We start from the raw sequence: 17420 nt of genomic DNA on the forward strand, positions 1-17420 counted from the left end.
ATCGAAAACTAGCAAACTAAAGTTTTTTTAAAATAATAATAGTTTGCATATTAAAGAAATAAGTTTGTTTGATTAAAGAAAAAGCACCACCATGCTGAAACCTAGATTTCCCTTATCTAATATCTTCTGCTAAGGACAATGAGAGACGGATATAATAGTAAAATGAATACAAAAACCAAGCTTTAAAATCTATGAAGTTACCCATTACATTACAGTTAAATTACAGAAAAGGGGGGGCAAAATAAATACTTAAAGTGTATTGCAAAGCTTTTGTACTAAACACACTTACTGTGGAGTATTAAATGTATAGTAAATTGTTCCTTGATATAAATTTCTGTATTTTTCTCTCATTAAAACCATCACATAGGACATGCCCATAATAATGGGCTGAGTTTGCAAGTATTTATGTTAGGTGGTAATTATGGCTGGGGGTTGAATAAACACAAGCAGCTATTTCACAAACAAATTCTCCCTCTCCCTCTTACTTCACCCACTGGAAGATTAAGCAAAGCTGTTGGCTCATATTTACATAGCTTATCTACAGAGAAAATGTCTGCTACTTTTATATTTTCAGGTAGGTGGGGATACAACAGGCAAGTCCAATTAGCAAATAAAGGTAAGGTAGCTGTTTGTAAATAATTAAATACACTCCAGCAGGTAGAATAGACCATTGGGAAGGGGTGATTCTAGAGTACCATGTCCCTTTAAGTTTACTGCAAGCTCAGTTTTACTTCAATAGGACAATGACTATAATCTAAATAAAATTATAATTAGAAATTCACTGTAAGAATGTTTCTGCTGTAATGACCTATAACAAAAAATATGTTTATTGTGAGTCTGATATGACTTTTGTGGAATAAATGAAACCTCTAACACTTTTTCTTCACATCACCATGTATGATGCATATCATACCCAGTTGCCCCCAGTGTTATTATAAGACTTCTACTGAGCTGAAGATGTCTTCAGCCTCCAAATAGTTCTTCCTAAAATTATTTCTGAAATGTTCTTATACTGAATATGCATATTACAAAAAGAAAATGTGTTAAGTGCACAAAAATAGGATATGCGTCCTGGAATCTTCAGTGTAGGTGTCTTTAAAAAAAGGAAACAAAGTATAGTGAAGTCACTATATTTTGTTTCCTTTTTTTAAGGACACCTACAAGGAAGATTCCAGGACGCATACTCTATTTTTGTGCACTTAACACATTTTCTTTTTGTATTTTGGACTTTATTTTATTGTGTTTTAAAAGGATTCTCATTGTTTTGTTAACCCATTTTGAATGTTCATATTAGCTATGAGAACATTTCAGACAGATTCTAATGGTGGAATTTGTGTCTTGCAGCCTGCCATCTAGTGATAGGATTATAAAATTACATGCCAGCAGAAATTAACAGTTCAATAATGTTCCCTGAAAATATTCATAAATAGAAACTTACAATTTAAACAACAAAAGATACCCCTGTATAAGTTGAATTTTTCAAACATTTCATTATTATTATTTTTTTTATAGGGGACCCATAAAATTGCATTGTGTATTTAAATTTTATCAAATGATTTTAAGATAAATAGATTGATAGAACAATTATGTAGTGGAAGAGTCAACTGTTTATTCTTAACATTTATGTGACATGAAATATTTCACATTACAATGTTCTTCATATAAAATAATTTGTTCTATTTATTCATAAATGCGTATATATATATATATATATATATATATATATAAATTTTGGGTAAAATATATATACACACGCATATATATATATATATATTATCTATATAGGAATATCTATTAATAAATACTTAGAACATATTTCCCTATGTGAAGAACACTGGAAGCTAAAATATTGGAATGTGAAATGTTTACAGTACAAACACAGTATAACACTATTAAATATGAATATTGCATAAATATATTTTATGTTTTCAGCTATAAAACTGCAAAGGGCTCCAGTGAACTTATATATATGCGTATACATATGTATTTATGAGTTTATACGTGTATATTTGTCTGTAAATACATATGTAAAATATATATATATACATACATATATATATATAAGGTTAAAGTAGACAAGCACTCCAGAAATCAAGTCACAAGTGCCCAGGGTGCAACAGATAGGCAAATAGAAACAAAAGAGAGAGTGCACTCGTCAGGACTTTTCAGAAATTTATTCCAAATATGTGAACGTTTTCGGGGGATTAGCCCCTTCCTCAGACATACAAAAATACAATGTGAATAAACCCACACCGGACACCCTTATGTAAGGTAGGCCATCCAATTACTCGCTCTCCAGAATAGGGTGCCACCCACCTGGTGATGTTACCCCTCCAGCAACGAATGAGAGTGGCCCAATTAAAATTACAATGTGAACAGCAGGATATTTGGTTATAGATAGACAGAAACAAAGCATACACAGTTAAAACACATGGGTAAAATAAGTTAAGCACATAGGTAAAATAAGTTAAGCACATAGGTAAATATTACCACAAGAGTTGATCAAATGTACAAAAACAAATATGGCAAAAAATATATATGCAAAAGACATCATTGAGGAGCAATATGCGGTGTGTTAAAGTAGATGCCCCAATTATTAACAGAGTGTAATCATGCATGGAGCGTCACATCCTATATTATAGCCATGCCAAAATAAAAAACACACAGTAAATATAGTTGAGGGAAAGCATAATACACAATCGCATCCTATAATATCATAGCTAATAGTAAAGCAGTGAGGAACAAGCAGCCTAACATAAGAAAAGTGCAATTAAACAAACCTGCTGTGGGTAAGCTGCCCTGGGGGGCCCTCATCGCTACTAAAAGACCGGGAATGTGAGGTGATTCAAACCTGAGCGCAACAGACTCACATTCCCGGTCTTTTACTAGCGATGAGGGCCCCCCAGTGCAGCTTACCCACAGCAGGTTTGTTTAATTGCACTTTTCTTATGTTAGGCTGCTTGTTCCTCGCTGCTTTACTATTAGCTATGATATTATAGGATGCAATTGCGTATTATGCTTTCCCTCAATATTGTTAGCCCTCAACTATATTTACTGTGTGTTTTTTATTTTGGCATGGCTATAATATAGGATGTGACGCTCCATGCATGATTACACTCTGTTAATAATTGGGGGCAAATACTTTAACACACCGCATATTGCTCCTCAATGATGTCTTTTGCATATATATTTTTTGCCATATTTGTTTTTGGACATTTGGTCAACTCTTGTGTGATAGAATTCTATCAGCCAATCGGAATGTAAGGGACGCTATCTTGGATTACATCATTTAAAGGGAAGCTTCATTCTTCATTCATCTGGGGTTAGTGCTAGTTTTTTTTTAAGGGTTTATTGGGTGGATTTTATTTTTAGCTTAGGGTTTTGGGCAATGTAAAAGAGATAAATGCCCTTTCCAGGGCAATGGGGAGCTTAGGTTTATTTAGATAGGATTTTATTTGGGGGGTTTGGTTGTGTGGGTGGTGGGTTTTACTGTTGGTGGGTTGTTTGTATTTTTACAGGTAAAAGAGCGGATTTCTTTGGGGCAATGCCCTGCAAAAGGCCATTTTAAGGGCCATTTGTAGTTTAGTGTAGGCTAGGGGTTTTTTATTTTGGGGGGGCTATTTTTTATTTTAATAGGGCTATTAGATTAAGACTAATTCGTTTTTATTTTTGAAAATTTCTTTTTTTATTTTGTGTAATTTAGTGTTTATTTTTTTTGTACTTTAGATAATTGTATTTTAGGCGTTAGTAAAAGGCAGGTTAGGTTTTATTTTACAGGTAAATTTGTATTTATCTTAACTAGGTAGCTAGTAAATAGTTAATAACTATTTACTAACTAGTCTACCTAGTTAAAATAAATACAAACTTAGCTGTGAAATAAAAATAAAACCTAAGATAGATACAATGTAACTATTTAGTTTTAAATAGGAATTATTTAGTTATTAATAGTAGGTTTTATTTAGATTTATTTTAATTATATTTAAGTTAGGGGGTGTTAGGGTTAGGTTTAGGGGTTAATAGGTTTATTATAGCGGCGGAGTGGTTAGACGGCAGATTAGGGGTTAATTATATTTAAATAGTGTTTTGATGCGGGAGGGCGGTGGTTTAGGGGTTAATAATTTTATTATAGTGGCGACAATGTCGGAGAGCGGCAGAATAGGGGTTAATAATTTTATTTTAGTGTTTGCGATGCGGGAGGGCCTCGGTTTAGGGGTTAATAGGTAGTTTATGGGTGTTAGTGTACTTTGTAACACTTTAGTTATGAGTTTTATGCTACAGCTTTGTAACGTAAAACTCATAACTACTGACTTTAGATGGCGGTACGAATTTTGTCGGTATAGGCTGTACCACTCACTTTTTGGCAAAACTCGTAATACCGGCGCTATGGAAGTCCCATTAAAAAAGGACTTTTTTTAAAAGTGCAGTACTGACGTTGACTGACGGCCAAAAAAATGTGCGGTACAGCTATACCTACAAGATTTGTAATAGCGGCGTTAGGGAAAAAGCAGCGTTATACTCCACGCAAAACTCGTAATCTGGCTGAGAGTATTAAATGGACATGAAACTCAAAATTGTTGTTGTGATTCAAAACATGCAATTTACTTTGTTGTCATGGTATTCTTTGTTACAGAGATATCTAAATAGGTAGTGTGCATTATATCCCTTTTAGGATTTTCTCCTTCCTTGTCAAATATTTCCCATCTCCTGAACACCCAATGAAAATTAGCTCTCAAAACTGTTCCAACGCTTGCAATGGTAAATCACACAAAAACATAATCAGTTTATGAAGCATATGTTTAATAATTATGAAAATATTTAAACACTCATCAAATCCCATTTTTTAATTGCTGCAACTCACTTTTTTTAGTGCATTTACCTTATATTTCAAAAGGCAATGAGTGTCCTTTTTTATAATGAGCAAGGCTTTGTTTATCAGATAATTATGGCTAACCTTTCATTGACTATGTAGAAAATAACTTACAGGTCATGTGTGATTACATATTCAAGCCTTAGATGTTATCCTATTGTAATATTTATGAGCTTTAAGAAATTATAAAGCATCTAAATAATTCCAAGAAACATTAGTTATGTTCTCTGAAAAATATGTTGGCTGTAGAGATTTCGTTAAAAAGTCACAGACCTTTTATGCCTATCTACAGACCCGCCATTATATAGACACATTGATTAGAGATAACCCAGATTTCTGGGAAGGGTCTCCCTTTCGACTCACTAAATCTCTCTTTAAAATGGGTAGATTCTCCCTATCTGAAATATATCAAATCTTCTTACAGACTTGACTGCTACAGATACAACCTGTCTTTTTGGCGGATGGGCACGGGAGGGAATCAGGGATGTTACGTGGGACGAGGCCCAGGAGGGTATCGAAAAGGTTAAACAAACCACTCTTTCTGCCAACCTGAGAGAAACTCAAACTAAATTTTTACATAAAGCTTACATGATTCCCAACAGGCTGGCTAAATGGATCCCTGACTGGCCTAATAAATGCTCCAAATGCTCCGCAGAGGCCCCTGGCCTGTTACATTGTATATGGGATTGCCCAATGATAAGGAAGTTCTGGAGTAAACTACAATTCTGGATTAATAAAAAGATGAATATCCCGATTACCCTTGGTCCTAACGATGTATTGTTCCTTATTTGGGACAAAAAACTCAGACAACATGACTCAGAACTGACCCTTAGCGAGGAAATGCATACTTAAGCACTGGACTGACAATACAGCTCCTACGGTGGCCTCCTTCCGTAATATGCTGAGATCGCAATTATTTATAGAACAGATTGATGTTAGAGTAGATGTCTGTAGAAGATTGACCTTGTTTCTGCGAAAATTGCGTAGATTAATTTTAACTTTTGAACTGGAGGTTCAGAGGCAGGTACTTTTGCCATTTAGACACACCAACATATACTTAGAAGACTCTTTACGGGGGGAATGGGAGAATATTGCGTTTGCCAGTGAGGGAAGGGAGCAATGAGGGGAGAATGCACATTTGATCCTAATTATTATTTTTTTTCTCCTGGATCCCCGAGGCTTGATACTGAATAGAATAGGGACACTTTTGTGTAGTTTAATAGTAGTGGTAGTAGTTTATAGGTTTGACTGGGAAGTGAGGGGAAACGACCCTATCCCCCGTTAAAAGAAAGGAAAAATATGAGAGAGTTACATGTTTAAGATTGGGACAAGCTGTGTGATGAGCAATAGAATTTTTATTAGAAATCTTGATTGAACAGTATTGTCTCATGCTTTTGGTACTAGTCACTAAACAAAATGTTATAATATCTGAATACATTGGAATGAACATAGTGATGCTGTGATGATTTTATGTACTTACATGTATTCTCTCAATATAAAGATATTTAAAAAAAAAAAGTCACAGGCCGTGTTAATCTCAAGATTGGCAGTGAAGTGCTGCATTTGTATATATAGACAGACACACAGACAGTGATAACCTACTGAAAACAAGTAGTGCCAGTCTGATAGCTCTGCCACCGTTAAATGCTGAATTCTTACAATTACTACCAAGAGTGTATTCAAATTTAAAAATACATAAATAAATACAACCTAAAGTAATAATAGTTTTAATTGTGAGAACATTTCTATTTTAAACATGCTAAGAGATTCTTGGGTATAGGCATGTTGAAAAGATCTTGTTTTTTCACTCTTCCATGCTAAAACACTGTATCAAAGTATTTTAATGGCCTTGTTTTACTCTTTATCACAACCTGAGCTCTGTTAATAGATGCTATTGTACAGTTTATCTAATATATACAGCATATAAAGCCAAAATCATTGGATTTTATGTATTATAAAATGATTTCTCCAAGGAAGGAAATTATAATTATAAATACAGTAAATACAAGTAGGAAATATGTATTAATGTTTTTAAAGGGACATGAAACCCAAACATTTTCATTCATGATTTAGGTAAAACATACAATTTTAAACAACTTTCCAGTTTACTTCTATTATCAAATTTCCTTCATTCTCTTGGTATCATTTGTTGAAGGAGCAGCAATGCACTACAGTTTTCGGAACACATGGGTGAGCCAATGACAATCGCTATATATTTGCAGCAACCAATCAGAAGCTAGAACCGAGGTCCTTTGCTGCTCCTGAGCTTACCTAGATAAACCTTTCAGCAAAGGATAACAAGAAAAGGCAGCAAACTAAATAATAGAAGTAAATTTGAAAGTTGTTTAAAATTGTATTCTCTATCTGAATCATGAAAGAAAAATTTTGAGTTTCATGTCCCTTTAATGGAACATTGTGCAGTGACAAACAGAAATATCCACATATAGAATATAAAAGTTCTTACCCTCTGTGGTGTGTACAGACGCAAAGTTTTCAAAAGGGTTCCCCATACTTCCATACTAAACAGTCCAAACGAAGCCATGACACACATGTGTGATGTCCACAGATACTTCATTCTGTAATTTCAGTACACACATAACCTGATCAGGTCTTTCTTAGTAATAATACAATTTTGACACATGTGTTATCTCTAATAATGTTATCTGTAATTGATAACAATGATATACTCTTGTAATTCTAGTTGTATAGGAAATAAAACGTATTGTATGTTTGATTAGACAATCTACACCAGTAGCTTTGATTTATTTTATTTTTTTATTGGCAACATATATTGAAACTAACAGGAAATGCAAGTTTGTGCCAACACCTACATTGAGACAGACTGCTCATTGGCTAATAAAGATGACCCTCAGATCTTTATTCATGACAAGAACATTTCATTTTCAATAAAATACATTTTCAAATAATCTATTTTAGGTTTTAAGAATTAAAAAGTACCTCCTAAACCAGGGATGGCTGACTGGCAGCCATGAGCCCCATGTGACCCTCTACTAGTATCTGCAGCCCCTGAGAAAGGGCAGAACAAATAATTTGTGCCATAGTTTTTGTGGCCCTAGGAAAAAGCAGAGCTAAAAATGTGTGCTTTGGGGACATCTGGTAGGGAGAGCAGCAGATAGAGGGTATCCTAAAATCTTAACTGAATCTGGCCCTGTGCCACTGGACATTTTTAGGAAATAGTATTTGTGTATTTAATAACCAAAGGTTTATAAGTGTCACTTAAGGTACAGACAGTGTGTCCCTCTGTAGCGTTGGGTGATATAGCTTCATATGGTAAGGGAGCACGACCAGCACTGAAGGCTTTCTGCCCCCTGGTTATGGCTCCCGCTGTCTAAGCCGACAGTGGGGACAGCAACATGCACCTCTGTGCTCAACATAGAGACTACGTCAACACAATACGCTGTCCATATGGTGCAAGGAGTTAAAGGGGCAGTAAAGACAAAATTAAACTTTCATGATTCATACAATATTTAAAACAATTTTTCAATGCACTGCTCTTATCTAAATTTGCTTCATTCTCTTGATATCCTTTGTTGAAAAGAAATCCTAGGTAGGCTCAGGAGCAGCAATACACTACTGGCAGCTAGCTGCTGATTGGTGGCTGTCCATATATACCTTGTGTCATTGGTTTACCCAGTGTGTTCAGCTAGCTCCAAGTAGTGCATTGCTGCTCCTACAAAAAAGGATACCAAGAGAATAAAGCAAATGTGATAACAGAAGTAAAAAATGGTATGCTCTATCTAAATAAAATCTTTTTTTATGCTGTTTAAGATCTATTTCAAAACTTTGTTTATTTATACATTTTTTGCTGCGAAGAACAGGCTATATCTGCAGACAGTTCTGAGAACTACAAAACCAAGAATATGTAATATCTTATAGATTAAAAAAATGCCCAAAGTCATCTACAGAAACCTCAGGGAGAGCATGACGTGAATAGATTAACAGAATTCATTTACCCAAAAAATTAAACATTGCAGCCATGAGTATACAGCCTCATGCATTGATCAGGATTAAATGATTGAATTACAATATATAGTTAGTGTTAAAAGAAAATACAACCTTGTGATTACAATAGTTCTCTATAGTCTTAATAAAGTAACAGCCAAATCTGAATACATTAACAATTTGTTTGTGACAACTGTCTTTCTATAGCCAATGTGGACTTGTTACGTGAGGAGACAAAGCTTGCACTGTCATTTGTTAGCAAAGCTTGCATTGTTTTGCAGTACGATATCTCATCAGCCCTGCTAAGACCAGTTAGTGACAGATAAGTAGCAGTGTTAGCCTTGTGAATTCACCAATGTGTCCTTAGAATTCTCAGAATTGTAAAAATCACACATTTGTAAATAAATAATGAAACTATATGACTTTTTTTATTTTTTTTATTTTCATGACCCTAAAATCCCCCAAAAAGACAGCAATTAAATAAATGTCTAAATGTAAAATACATTGTATTTGGTAATACCTCATTGTACTCAGGGCCAAACATCCAAACAGGATTGAGTGCATTAAATTGTAGGCAATTTCTGGTTTCATGGAATAAGCTCTCTTTTCCTTTTTGTCCGAAGTCTTTGAGCTTGATGACCAACTAAAGCAAAGAGAAAATCATTAGAAAATACCATCACCAAAAATTGTGATAGCACAGGGTTATATTTGTGCCAACTATGAAATGTATAATCTGCAGCCACACTCGCACCGAAGGGTTAAACAGTTATTTATAATGGGATGACAAAATAATTGGTTACCTGAGATTGTTAAAGGCAGCAACTGTGGCAGCTATAATTAAGGTGAAAAGAACAAAGATATATGGATAAAGTAGCAAAGTATCAGCGAATCTGTCAAACGTATCTAGAGGGAGGCGGCGGAAAGCTTCTTCGCACAGGTACAGACTGGCATCAAAATCCCTGATGGATGCAAAAGCATAACATTTCATATTGATTAGTTGCTCTTGTATAAGTGAAGTTTTAGATCTTCCTAACAAGCTATAAAACTAGTTTAAAAAAAACACAGCACACGTTTTAAAAGGCCAGTAACATGATTTTGTTTTATCAGCATTAAAAAGGACACATTTTGCTTTTGTGTAAAAATTGTGCTTTGTTCCATGCTCCCTAGAGCCAATTCTGTAACCTTCAAATGCTGCAAATCAACTAAATGCTTTCCATTTTACTTCTATTATCAAATTTGCTCTGCTCTTTCCTAGGTGGGTTGATAAAAGCTTAGGAGTGTGCATGTGTCTATAGCAGCAGTGTTTGTAACTATGAGTAACATTGCTACAAACACAATGTTGCAAACACTGTTGCCAGTTGGCTTTAGACACCACACATTACTCTTTACAAAGGACACCAAGATAACTAAGCAACATTGATCATATAAGTAAATTGGAACATTGTTTAAGATTTCATGCCTTGTCCAATAAATTTAAAGGGACAGTCTACTTCAGAATTTTTATTGTTTAAAAAGATAATCCATTTATTACACAGTCCCCAGTTTTGCATAACCAACACGGTTTTATTAATATAATTGTTGCCTCTGTGATTACCTGTATCTAAGCCTCTGCAGATTGCCCCCTTATTTTAGTTCTTTTTACAGACATTTTTATTTAAGGCAATTAGTGTCGACTCATAAATAACTCCACGGGAGTGAGCTCAATTTTATCTACATTAACTAGCCCTGTCTACCTGTGAAAAACTGTCAAAATGCACTGAAAAAAAGTAAATTGAACGTTTATTTTTTAACTTTAATGTCCCGCAACTTGTTACATTTTAAAAATTCTAAATTACTGAATTTGCTTTTTGACCTCATATGGAATGTGGGACAAAGCATAATTTGTATACAAAAAAAATATCCTTTTAACTAACTTCATAAGACCTATATACAAAATAACTGTTTTAAAAGCATTTAAGACTGCAAATTTATTAATAATTTGCAAAACTACTGGGCATCTCCCTTAATTGTGCCGAATTTGGGCTATAGAAATTCAAAAACTATTACCTTGTTTTTCCAAATCCTAGTTTTGCTTGTATGAATTTAAAAATATGTTCATCTGATTGTAGTCTGAACAGCTTCTATGGGAGCAAAGATAAAAACATACACTTTAAAAGGGATAGAAAGGTCAAAATTGCAATGTGAAATAGAAATATTATTGCAATATACTTCCATTAGCAAAAATGCTTCTAGTAAAAGTTTTTACTGTTTTTTTCTGCAGCATACGCACATATCCTGTGAGGGCCGTGCACCAGTATTCAGACACTACACCTTGTCAGAAAGTCAGCAGTAGCGTGTATGACAGATGTCTTCACAGAAGCAATACACACCATCTTCAGCTCTCTGGTGCATATGCCACAGAAATACAGTCATGACTTTAACTTGAAGCATCTTTGCTATTGGAAGTATAATGAAAGAATTAGTTACCCAAAATAAAAGTATTACATAAAATATGAATAGCTAAGGTTTAACAATGTTTACATAATCTGAGAGTGATATACAACAACACTTCTGTAGATGTACAATTATATGTAGGACAAACATATACTATGTATATGCAATATATTTATTATTTATTTGGTTCTTTTTTCTTAAGATTGAATTTAAAACTTTCTATTTTAAAGTGGAAGTTAAGACTCCAGACCTAACACTCCTATATTACACGCAGCAATAGGTGACCCAATTATAATCCCTGATTTAAGACAATGTTTTTCCCTCTCCATTCCTCAAGGCACACCAACTGTCCAGATATTCATGATATCTGAATAGAGCACAGGTAAAATAATCAGCTGATGGGTGACAGCAGGTTAGTAACCATGGTTACTGATCAGCTGATTATTTCACTTGTACATAAACTCGGCCTATTAGTGTGCTTTGAGGAATGGAGTTGCAAAATACTGGTTAAAGGTGTACTCATAAAAACCTTGTAAACAATAAAACAAGGATTTGACGTACCTTAATAGACTTATTTATCAGCACAGTGAGACAGAGAACGGAAAAGACATGAACAACGAGACTCCAGACTCTTTTAATAAGACCTCCACTTTTAAGGTTTTTCTGGTAAGGCAAAAAAATAAAAAAGTGAGTTTGTTATTACAAATTGTACATCCATGAACCAGTTATTCTCTTCTACTGTTTTTACCATTGGAAGTTCATCTTTGTAGGAGAAATATTAATGACATGAACAGAACAGAAATAAAATAGCAATTGTAATGCACTTTACTTATCTGGTACGCAATAAATAGCACATGAACATTAAAAACATTAAAAGACACTGAAACAGATTAATGGACAAACATAAATAGAATGAAAGCAGAAGAATCCAAAATACATTAAAGGGACAGTAAAGTCAAAATTCAACTTAAATTGATTGTAAAGATCATGAAGTTATTTAAACAACTTTCTACTTTACTTCTATTATCATTTTTCCTAATTTCTCTTGGTATCCTTTCTTAAAGAATAACCGTGGGTGAGCTCAGTACCCTGCACGTCTTTAGCCATCTGGCAGCTGTGTTAACAACATTGTTTATAGTAATGCTATACATAGTTGCAAACACTGCTGACATACGCCTAGATTTAGAGTTCTGCGGCCAAAGGGGTGTGTTAGCTACACGTGCTTTTTTTCCCCTGCACCTTTTAAATACCGCTGGTATTTAGAGTTCACAGAATGGCTGGGTTTTCAAGGCGTTAGGCTCCAAAAAGGGAACGTAGAGCATAATTTAACGCCACTGCAACTCTAGATACCAGCGGTGCTTACGGACGCGGCCAGCTTCAAAAACGTGCTCGTGCACGATATCCCCATAGAAAACAATGGGGCAGTTTGAGCTGAAAAAAAACCTAACACCTGCAAAAAAGCAGCGTTCAGCTCCTAACGCAGCCCCATTGTTTTCTATGGGGAAACACTTCCTACGTCTGCACCTAACACTCTAACATGTACCCCGAGTCTAAACACCCCTAGCCTTACACTTATTAACCCCTAATCTGCCGCCCCCGCTATCGCTGACCCCTGCATATTTTTTTTAACCCCTAATCTGCCGCTCCGTAAACCGCCGCTACCTACATTATCCCTATGTACCCCTAATCTGCTGCCCCTAACACCGCCGACCCCTATATTATATTTATTAACCCCTAATCTGCCCCCCACAACGTCGCCTCCACCTGCCTACACTTATTAACCCCTAATCTGCCGAGCGGACCGCACCGCTACTATAATAAAGTTATTAACCCCTAATCCGCCTCACTCCCGCCTCAATAACCCTATAATAAATAGTATTAACCCCTAATCTGCCCTCTTTAACATCGCCGACACCTAACTTCAATTATTAACCCCTAATCTGCCGATCAAATCTCGCCGCTACTGTAATAAATGGATTAACCCCTAAAGCTAAGTCTAACCCTAACACTAACACCCCCCTAAGTTAAATATAATTTTTATCTAACGAAATAAATTAACTCTTATTAAATAAATTATTCCTATTTAAAGCTAAATACTTACCTGTAAAATAAACCCTAATATACCTACAATATAAATTATAATTATATTATAGCTATTTTAGGATTAATATTTATTTTACAGGCAACTTTGTATTTATTTTAACCAGGTACAATAGCTATTAAATAGTTAAGAACTATTTAATAGCTAAAATAGTTAAAATAATTACAAAATTACCTGTAAAATAAATCCTAACCTAAGTTACAATTAAACCTAACACTACACTATCAATAAATTAATTAAATACAATACCTACAATTATCTACAATTAAACCTAACACTACACTATCAATAAATTAATTAAATACAATACCTACAAATAAATACAATTAAATAAACTAACTAAAATACAAAAAATAAAAAAGAACTAAGTTACAAAAAATAAAAAAATATTTACAAACATTAGAAAAATATTACAACAATTTTAAACTAATTACACCTACTCTAAGCCCCCTAATAAAATAACAAAGCCCCCCCAAATAAAAAAATGCCCTACCCTATTCTAAATTAAAAAAGTTCAAAGCTCTTTTACCTTACCAGCCCTGAAAATGGCCCTTTGCGGGGCATGCCCCAAAGAATTCAGCTCTTTTGCATGGAAAAAAAACACATACAATACCCCCCCCCAACATTACAACCCACCACCCACATACCCCTAATCTAACCCAAACCCCCCTTAAATAAACCTAACACTAAGCCCCTGAAGATCTCCCTACCTTGTCTTCACCTCACCGGGTCCCGATCTGTCCAGAAGAGGGTCCGAAGTCTTGATCCAAGCCCAAGCTGGGGGCTGAAGAGTGACGTCCATCCTCGGGCTGAAGTCTGGATCCAAGCGGCGGCTGAAGTTCTCCATCATCGGGCTGAAGTCGGAAGTCCATCATCGGGATGAAGTCTTCTAGCAAGCCACATCTTCAATCTTCTTTCTTCCGGAGCGGAGCGGAGCCATCTTCTTCCAAGCCGACGCGGAACATCCTCTTCAACCGACGCCTACTAGCCGAATGACGGTTCCTTTAAATGACGTCATCCAAGATGACGTCCCTCGAATTCCGATTGGCTGATAGGATTCTATCAGCCAATCGGAATTAAGGTAGGAATATTCTGATTGGCTGATGGAATCAGCCAATCAGATTCAAGTTCAATCCGATTGGCTGATCCAATCAGCCAATCAGATTGAGCTCGCATTCTATTGGCTGATCGGAACAGCCAATAGAATTGAACTTGAATCGGATTGAACTTGAATCTGATTGGCTGATTCCATCAGCCAATCAGAATATTCCTACCTTAATTCCGATTGGCTGATAGAATCCTATCAGCCAATCGGAATTCGAGGGACTCCATCTTGGATGACGTCATTTAAAGGAACCGTCATTCGGCGAGTAGGCGTCGGTTGAAGAGGATGTTCCGCGTCGGCTTGGAAGAAGATGGCTCCGCTCCGGAAGAAAGAAGATTGAAGATGCGGCTTGATAGAAGACTTCATCCCCATGATGGACTTCCGACTTCAGCCCGATGATGGAGTTCTTCAGCCGCCGCTTGGATCCAGACTTCAGCCCGAGGATGGACGTCACTCTTCAGCCCCCCGCTTGGGCTTGGATCAAGACTTCGGACCCTCTTCTGGACAGATCGGGACCCGGTGAGGTGAAGACAAGGTAGGGAGATCTTCAGGGGCTTAGTGTTAGGTTTATTTAAGGGGGGTTTGGGTTAGATTAGGGGTATGTGGGTGGTGGGTTGTAATGTTGGGGGGGGGTATTGTATGTGTTTTTTTTACAGGCAAAAGAGCTGAATTCTTTGGGGCATGCCCCGCAAAGGGCCCTTTTCAGGGCTGGTAAGGTAAAAGAGCTTTGAACTTTTTTATTTTAGAATAGGGTAGGGCATTTTTTTATTTTGGGGGTCTTTGTTATTTTATTAGGGGGCTTAGAGTAGGTGTAATTAGTTTAAAATTGTTGTAATATTTTTCTAATGTTTGTAAATATTTTTTTATTTTTTGTAACTTAGTTCTTTTTTATTTTTTGTACTTTAGTTAGCTTATTTAATTGTATTTATTTGTAGGTATTGTATTTAATTAATTTATTGATAGTGTAGTGTTAGGTTTAATTGTAGATAATTGTAGGTATTTTATTTAATTAATTTATTGATAGTGTAGTGTTAGGTTTAATTGTAACTTAGGTTAGGATTTATTTTACATGTAATTTTGTAATTATTTTAACTATTTTAGCTATTAAATAGTTATTAACTATTTAATAGCTATTGTACCTGGTTAAAATAAATACAAAGTTGCCTGTAAAATAAATATTAATCCTAAAATAGCTACAATATAATTATAATTTATATTGTAGCTATATTAGGGTTTATTTTACAGGTAAGTATTTAGCTTTAAATAGGAATAATTTATTTAATAAGAGTTAATTTATTTTGTTAGAATAAAATTATATTTAACTTAGAGGGGTGTTAGGGTTAGGGTTAGACTTAGCTTTAGGGGTTAAAAAATGTATTAGAGTAGCAGTGAGCTCCGATCGGCAGATTAGGGCTTAATACTTGAAGTTAGGTGTCGGCGATGTTAGGGAGGGCAGATTAGGGGTTAATACTATTTATTATAGGGTTATTGAGGCGGGAGTGAGGCGGATTAGGGGTTAATAACTTTATTATAGTAGCGGTGCGGTCCGCTCGGCAGATTAGGGGTTAATAAGTGTAGGCAGGTGGAGGCGACAGTGAGGGGGGCAGATTAGGGGTTAATAAATATAATATAGGGGTCGGCGGTGTTAGGCGCAGCAGATTAGGGGTACATAGCTATAATGTAGGTGGCAGCGGTGTACGGAGCGGCAGATTAGGGGTTAATAATAATATGCAGGGGTCAGCGATAGCAGGGGTGGCAGATTAGGGGTTAATAAATATAATATAGGGGTCGGCGGTGTTAGGGGCAGCAGATTAGGGGTTCATAGGGATAATGTAGGTGGCAGCGGCGTGCGGTTGGCAGATTAGGGGATAAAAAAATTTAATAGAGTGGCGGCGATGTGGGGGGACCTCGGTTTAGGGGTACATAGGTAGGTTATGGGTGTTAGTGTACTTTAGAGCACAGTAGTTAAGAGCTTTATAAACCGGCGTTAGCCCAGAAAGCTCTTAACTACTGACTTTTTTCTGCGGCTGGAGTTTTGTCGTTAGAATTCTAACGCTCACTTCAGACACGACTCTAAATACCGGCGTTAGAAAGATCCCATTGAAAAGATAGGATACGCAATTGACGTAAGGGGATCTGCGGTATGGAAAAGTCGCGGCTGGAAAGTGAGCGTTAGACCCTTTAATGACTGGCTCCAAATACCAGAGGGCGGTAAAAACCAGCGTTAGGAGCCTCTAACCCTGGTTTTGACGGCTACCGCCCAACTCTAAATCTAGGCCATAGACTGCTAAAGATACGTGCACACTCCTGAGCTCCTTCAGGCTCCCAAGATTTACTCTTCAACAAAGATATCAAAAGAACAAAGAACATTTGATATAATAGAAGTAAATTGGAAAGTTGTTTAAAATTGCATTCTCTATCTGAAAAAATAAAGTTTCATTTTAAAAGGAACAGTAAAGTCAAAATAAAATTTAAATTAATTGGATAGAGCACAACATTTTAAACAACTTTCCAATTTACTTCTATTATCCATTTTGCTTAGTTTTCTTGTAACCTTTGTTGAAGAGTAATCTCAGGAGCAGTCATGTGTTTTTAGCCACCTGGCAGCAGTGCAACATTGTTAATAGCCATGTTATACATAGTTAGAAACACTCTGCCATAGACTGCTATAGACACGTGCACATTTATATCAAGATACCTAGATTTATTCTTCAACAAAGAATGCCAAGAGAAAAAAAGCAAATTTGATAATAGAAGTAATTGGGAAAGTTGTTAAAAATTGCATGCTTTATCTGAAATATGAACATTTAATTTTGACTTTACTGTTCCTTTAAATTAAATATACTATTTGCTGCCCTTCATATATTTCTACCAACATGCTTCCAAGCCATTATGTACTTTTATTATAATCATATAAAGGACTCTGGCGTTTGCTAAAGTACCCTGTGCTA

General features: G+C 35.6%; 1 protein-coding gene across 2 annotated transcripts in view; it reads right to left on the reverse strand.

The window, feature by feature from the left end:
• The window catches only part of DPY19L3 (dpy-19 like C-mannosyltransferase 3), a 193283-nt gene that overhangs the window by 59889 nt on the left and 115974 nt on the right, over window positions 1-17420 (reverse strand). For both annotated transcript variants that reach the window (XM_053701707.1, XM_053701698.1), the window contains exons 10-14: window positions 11825-11926; window positions 10877-10950; window positions 9631-9789; window positions 9351-9473; window positions 7332-7443 (exon numbers count right to left, since the gene is read on the reverse strand). In XM_053701707.1, coding sequence (XP_053557682.1) covers window positions 7332-7443; window positions 9351-9473; window positions 9631-9789; window positions 10877-10950; window positions 11825-11926 — 570 coding nt within the window. The remainder of the gene's footprint in view (window positions 1-7331; window positions 7444-9350; window positions 9474-9630; window positions 9790-10876; window positions 10951-11824; window positions 11927-17420) is intronic.

The sequence above is a fragment of the Bombina bombina genome, chromosome 1, assembly GCF_027579735.1.
Source record: "Bombina bombina isolate aBomBom1 chromosome 1, aBomBom1.pri, whole genome shotgun sequence".
In the NCBI taxonomy this organism is placed as follows: Eukaryota; Metazoa; Chordata; class Amphibia; order Anura; family Bombinatoridae; genus Bombina; species Bombina bombina.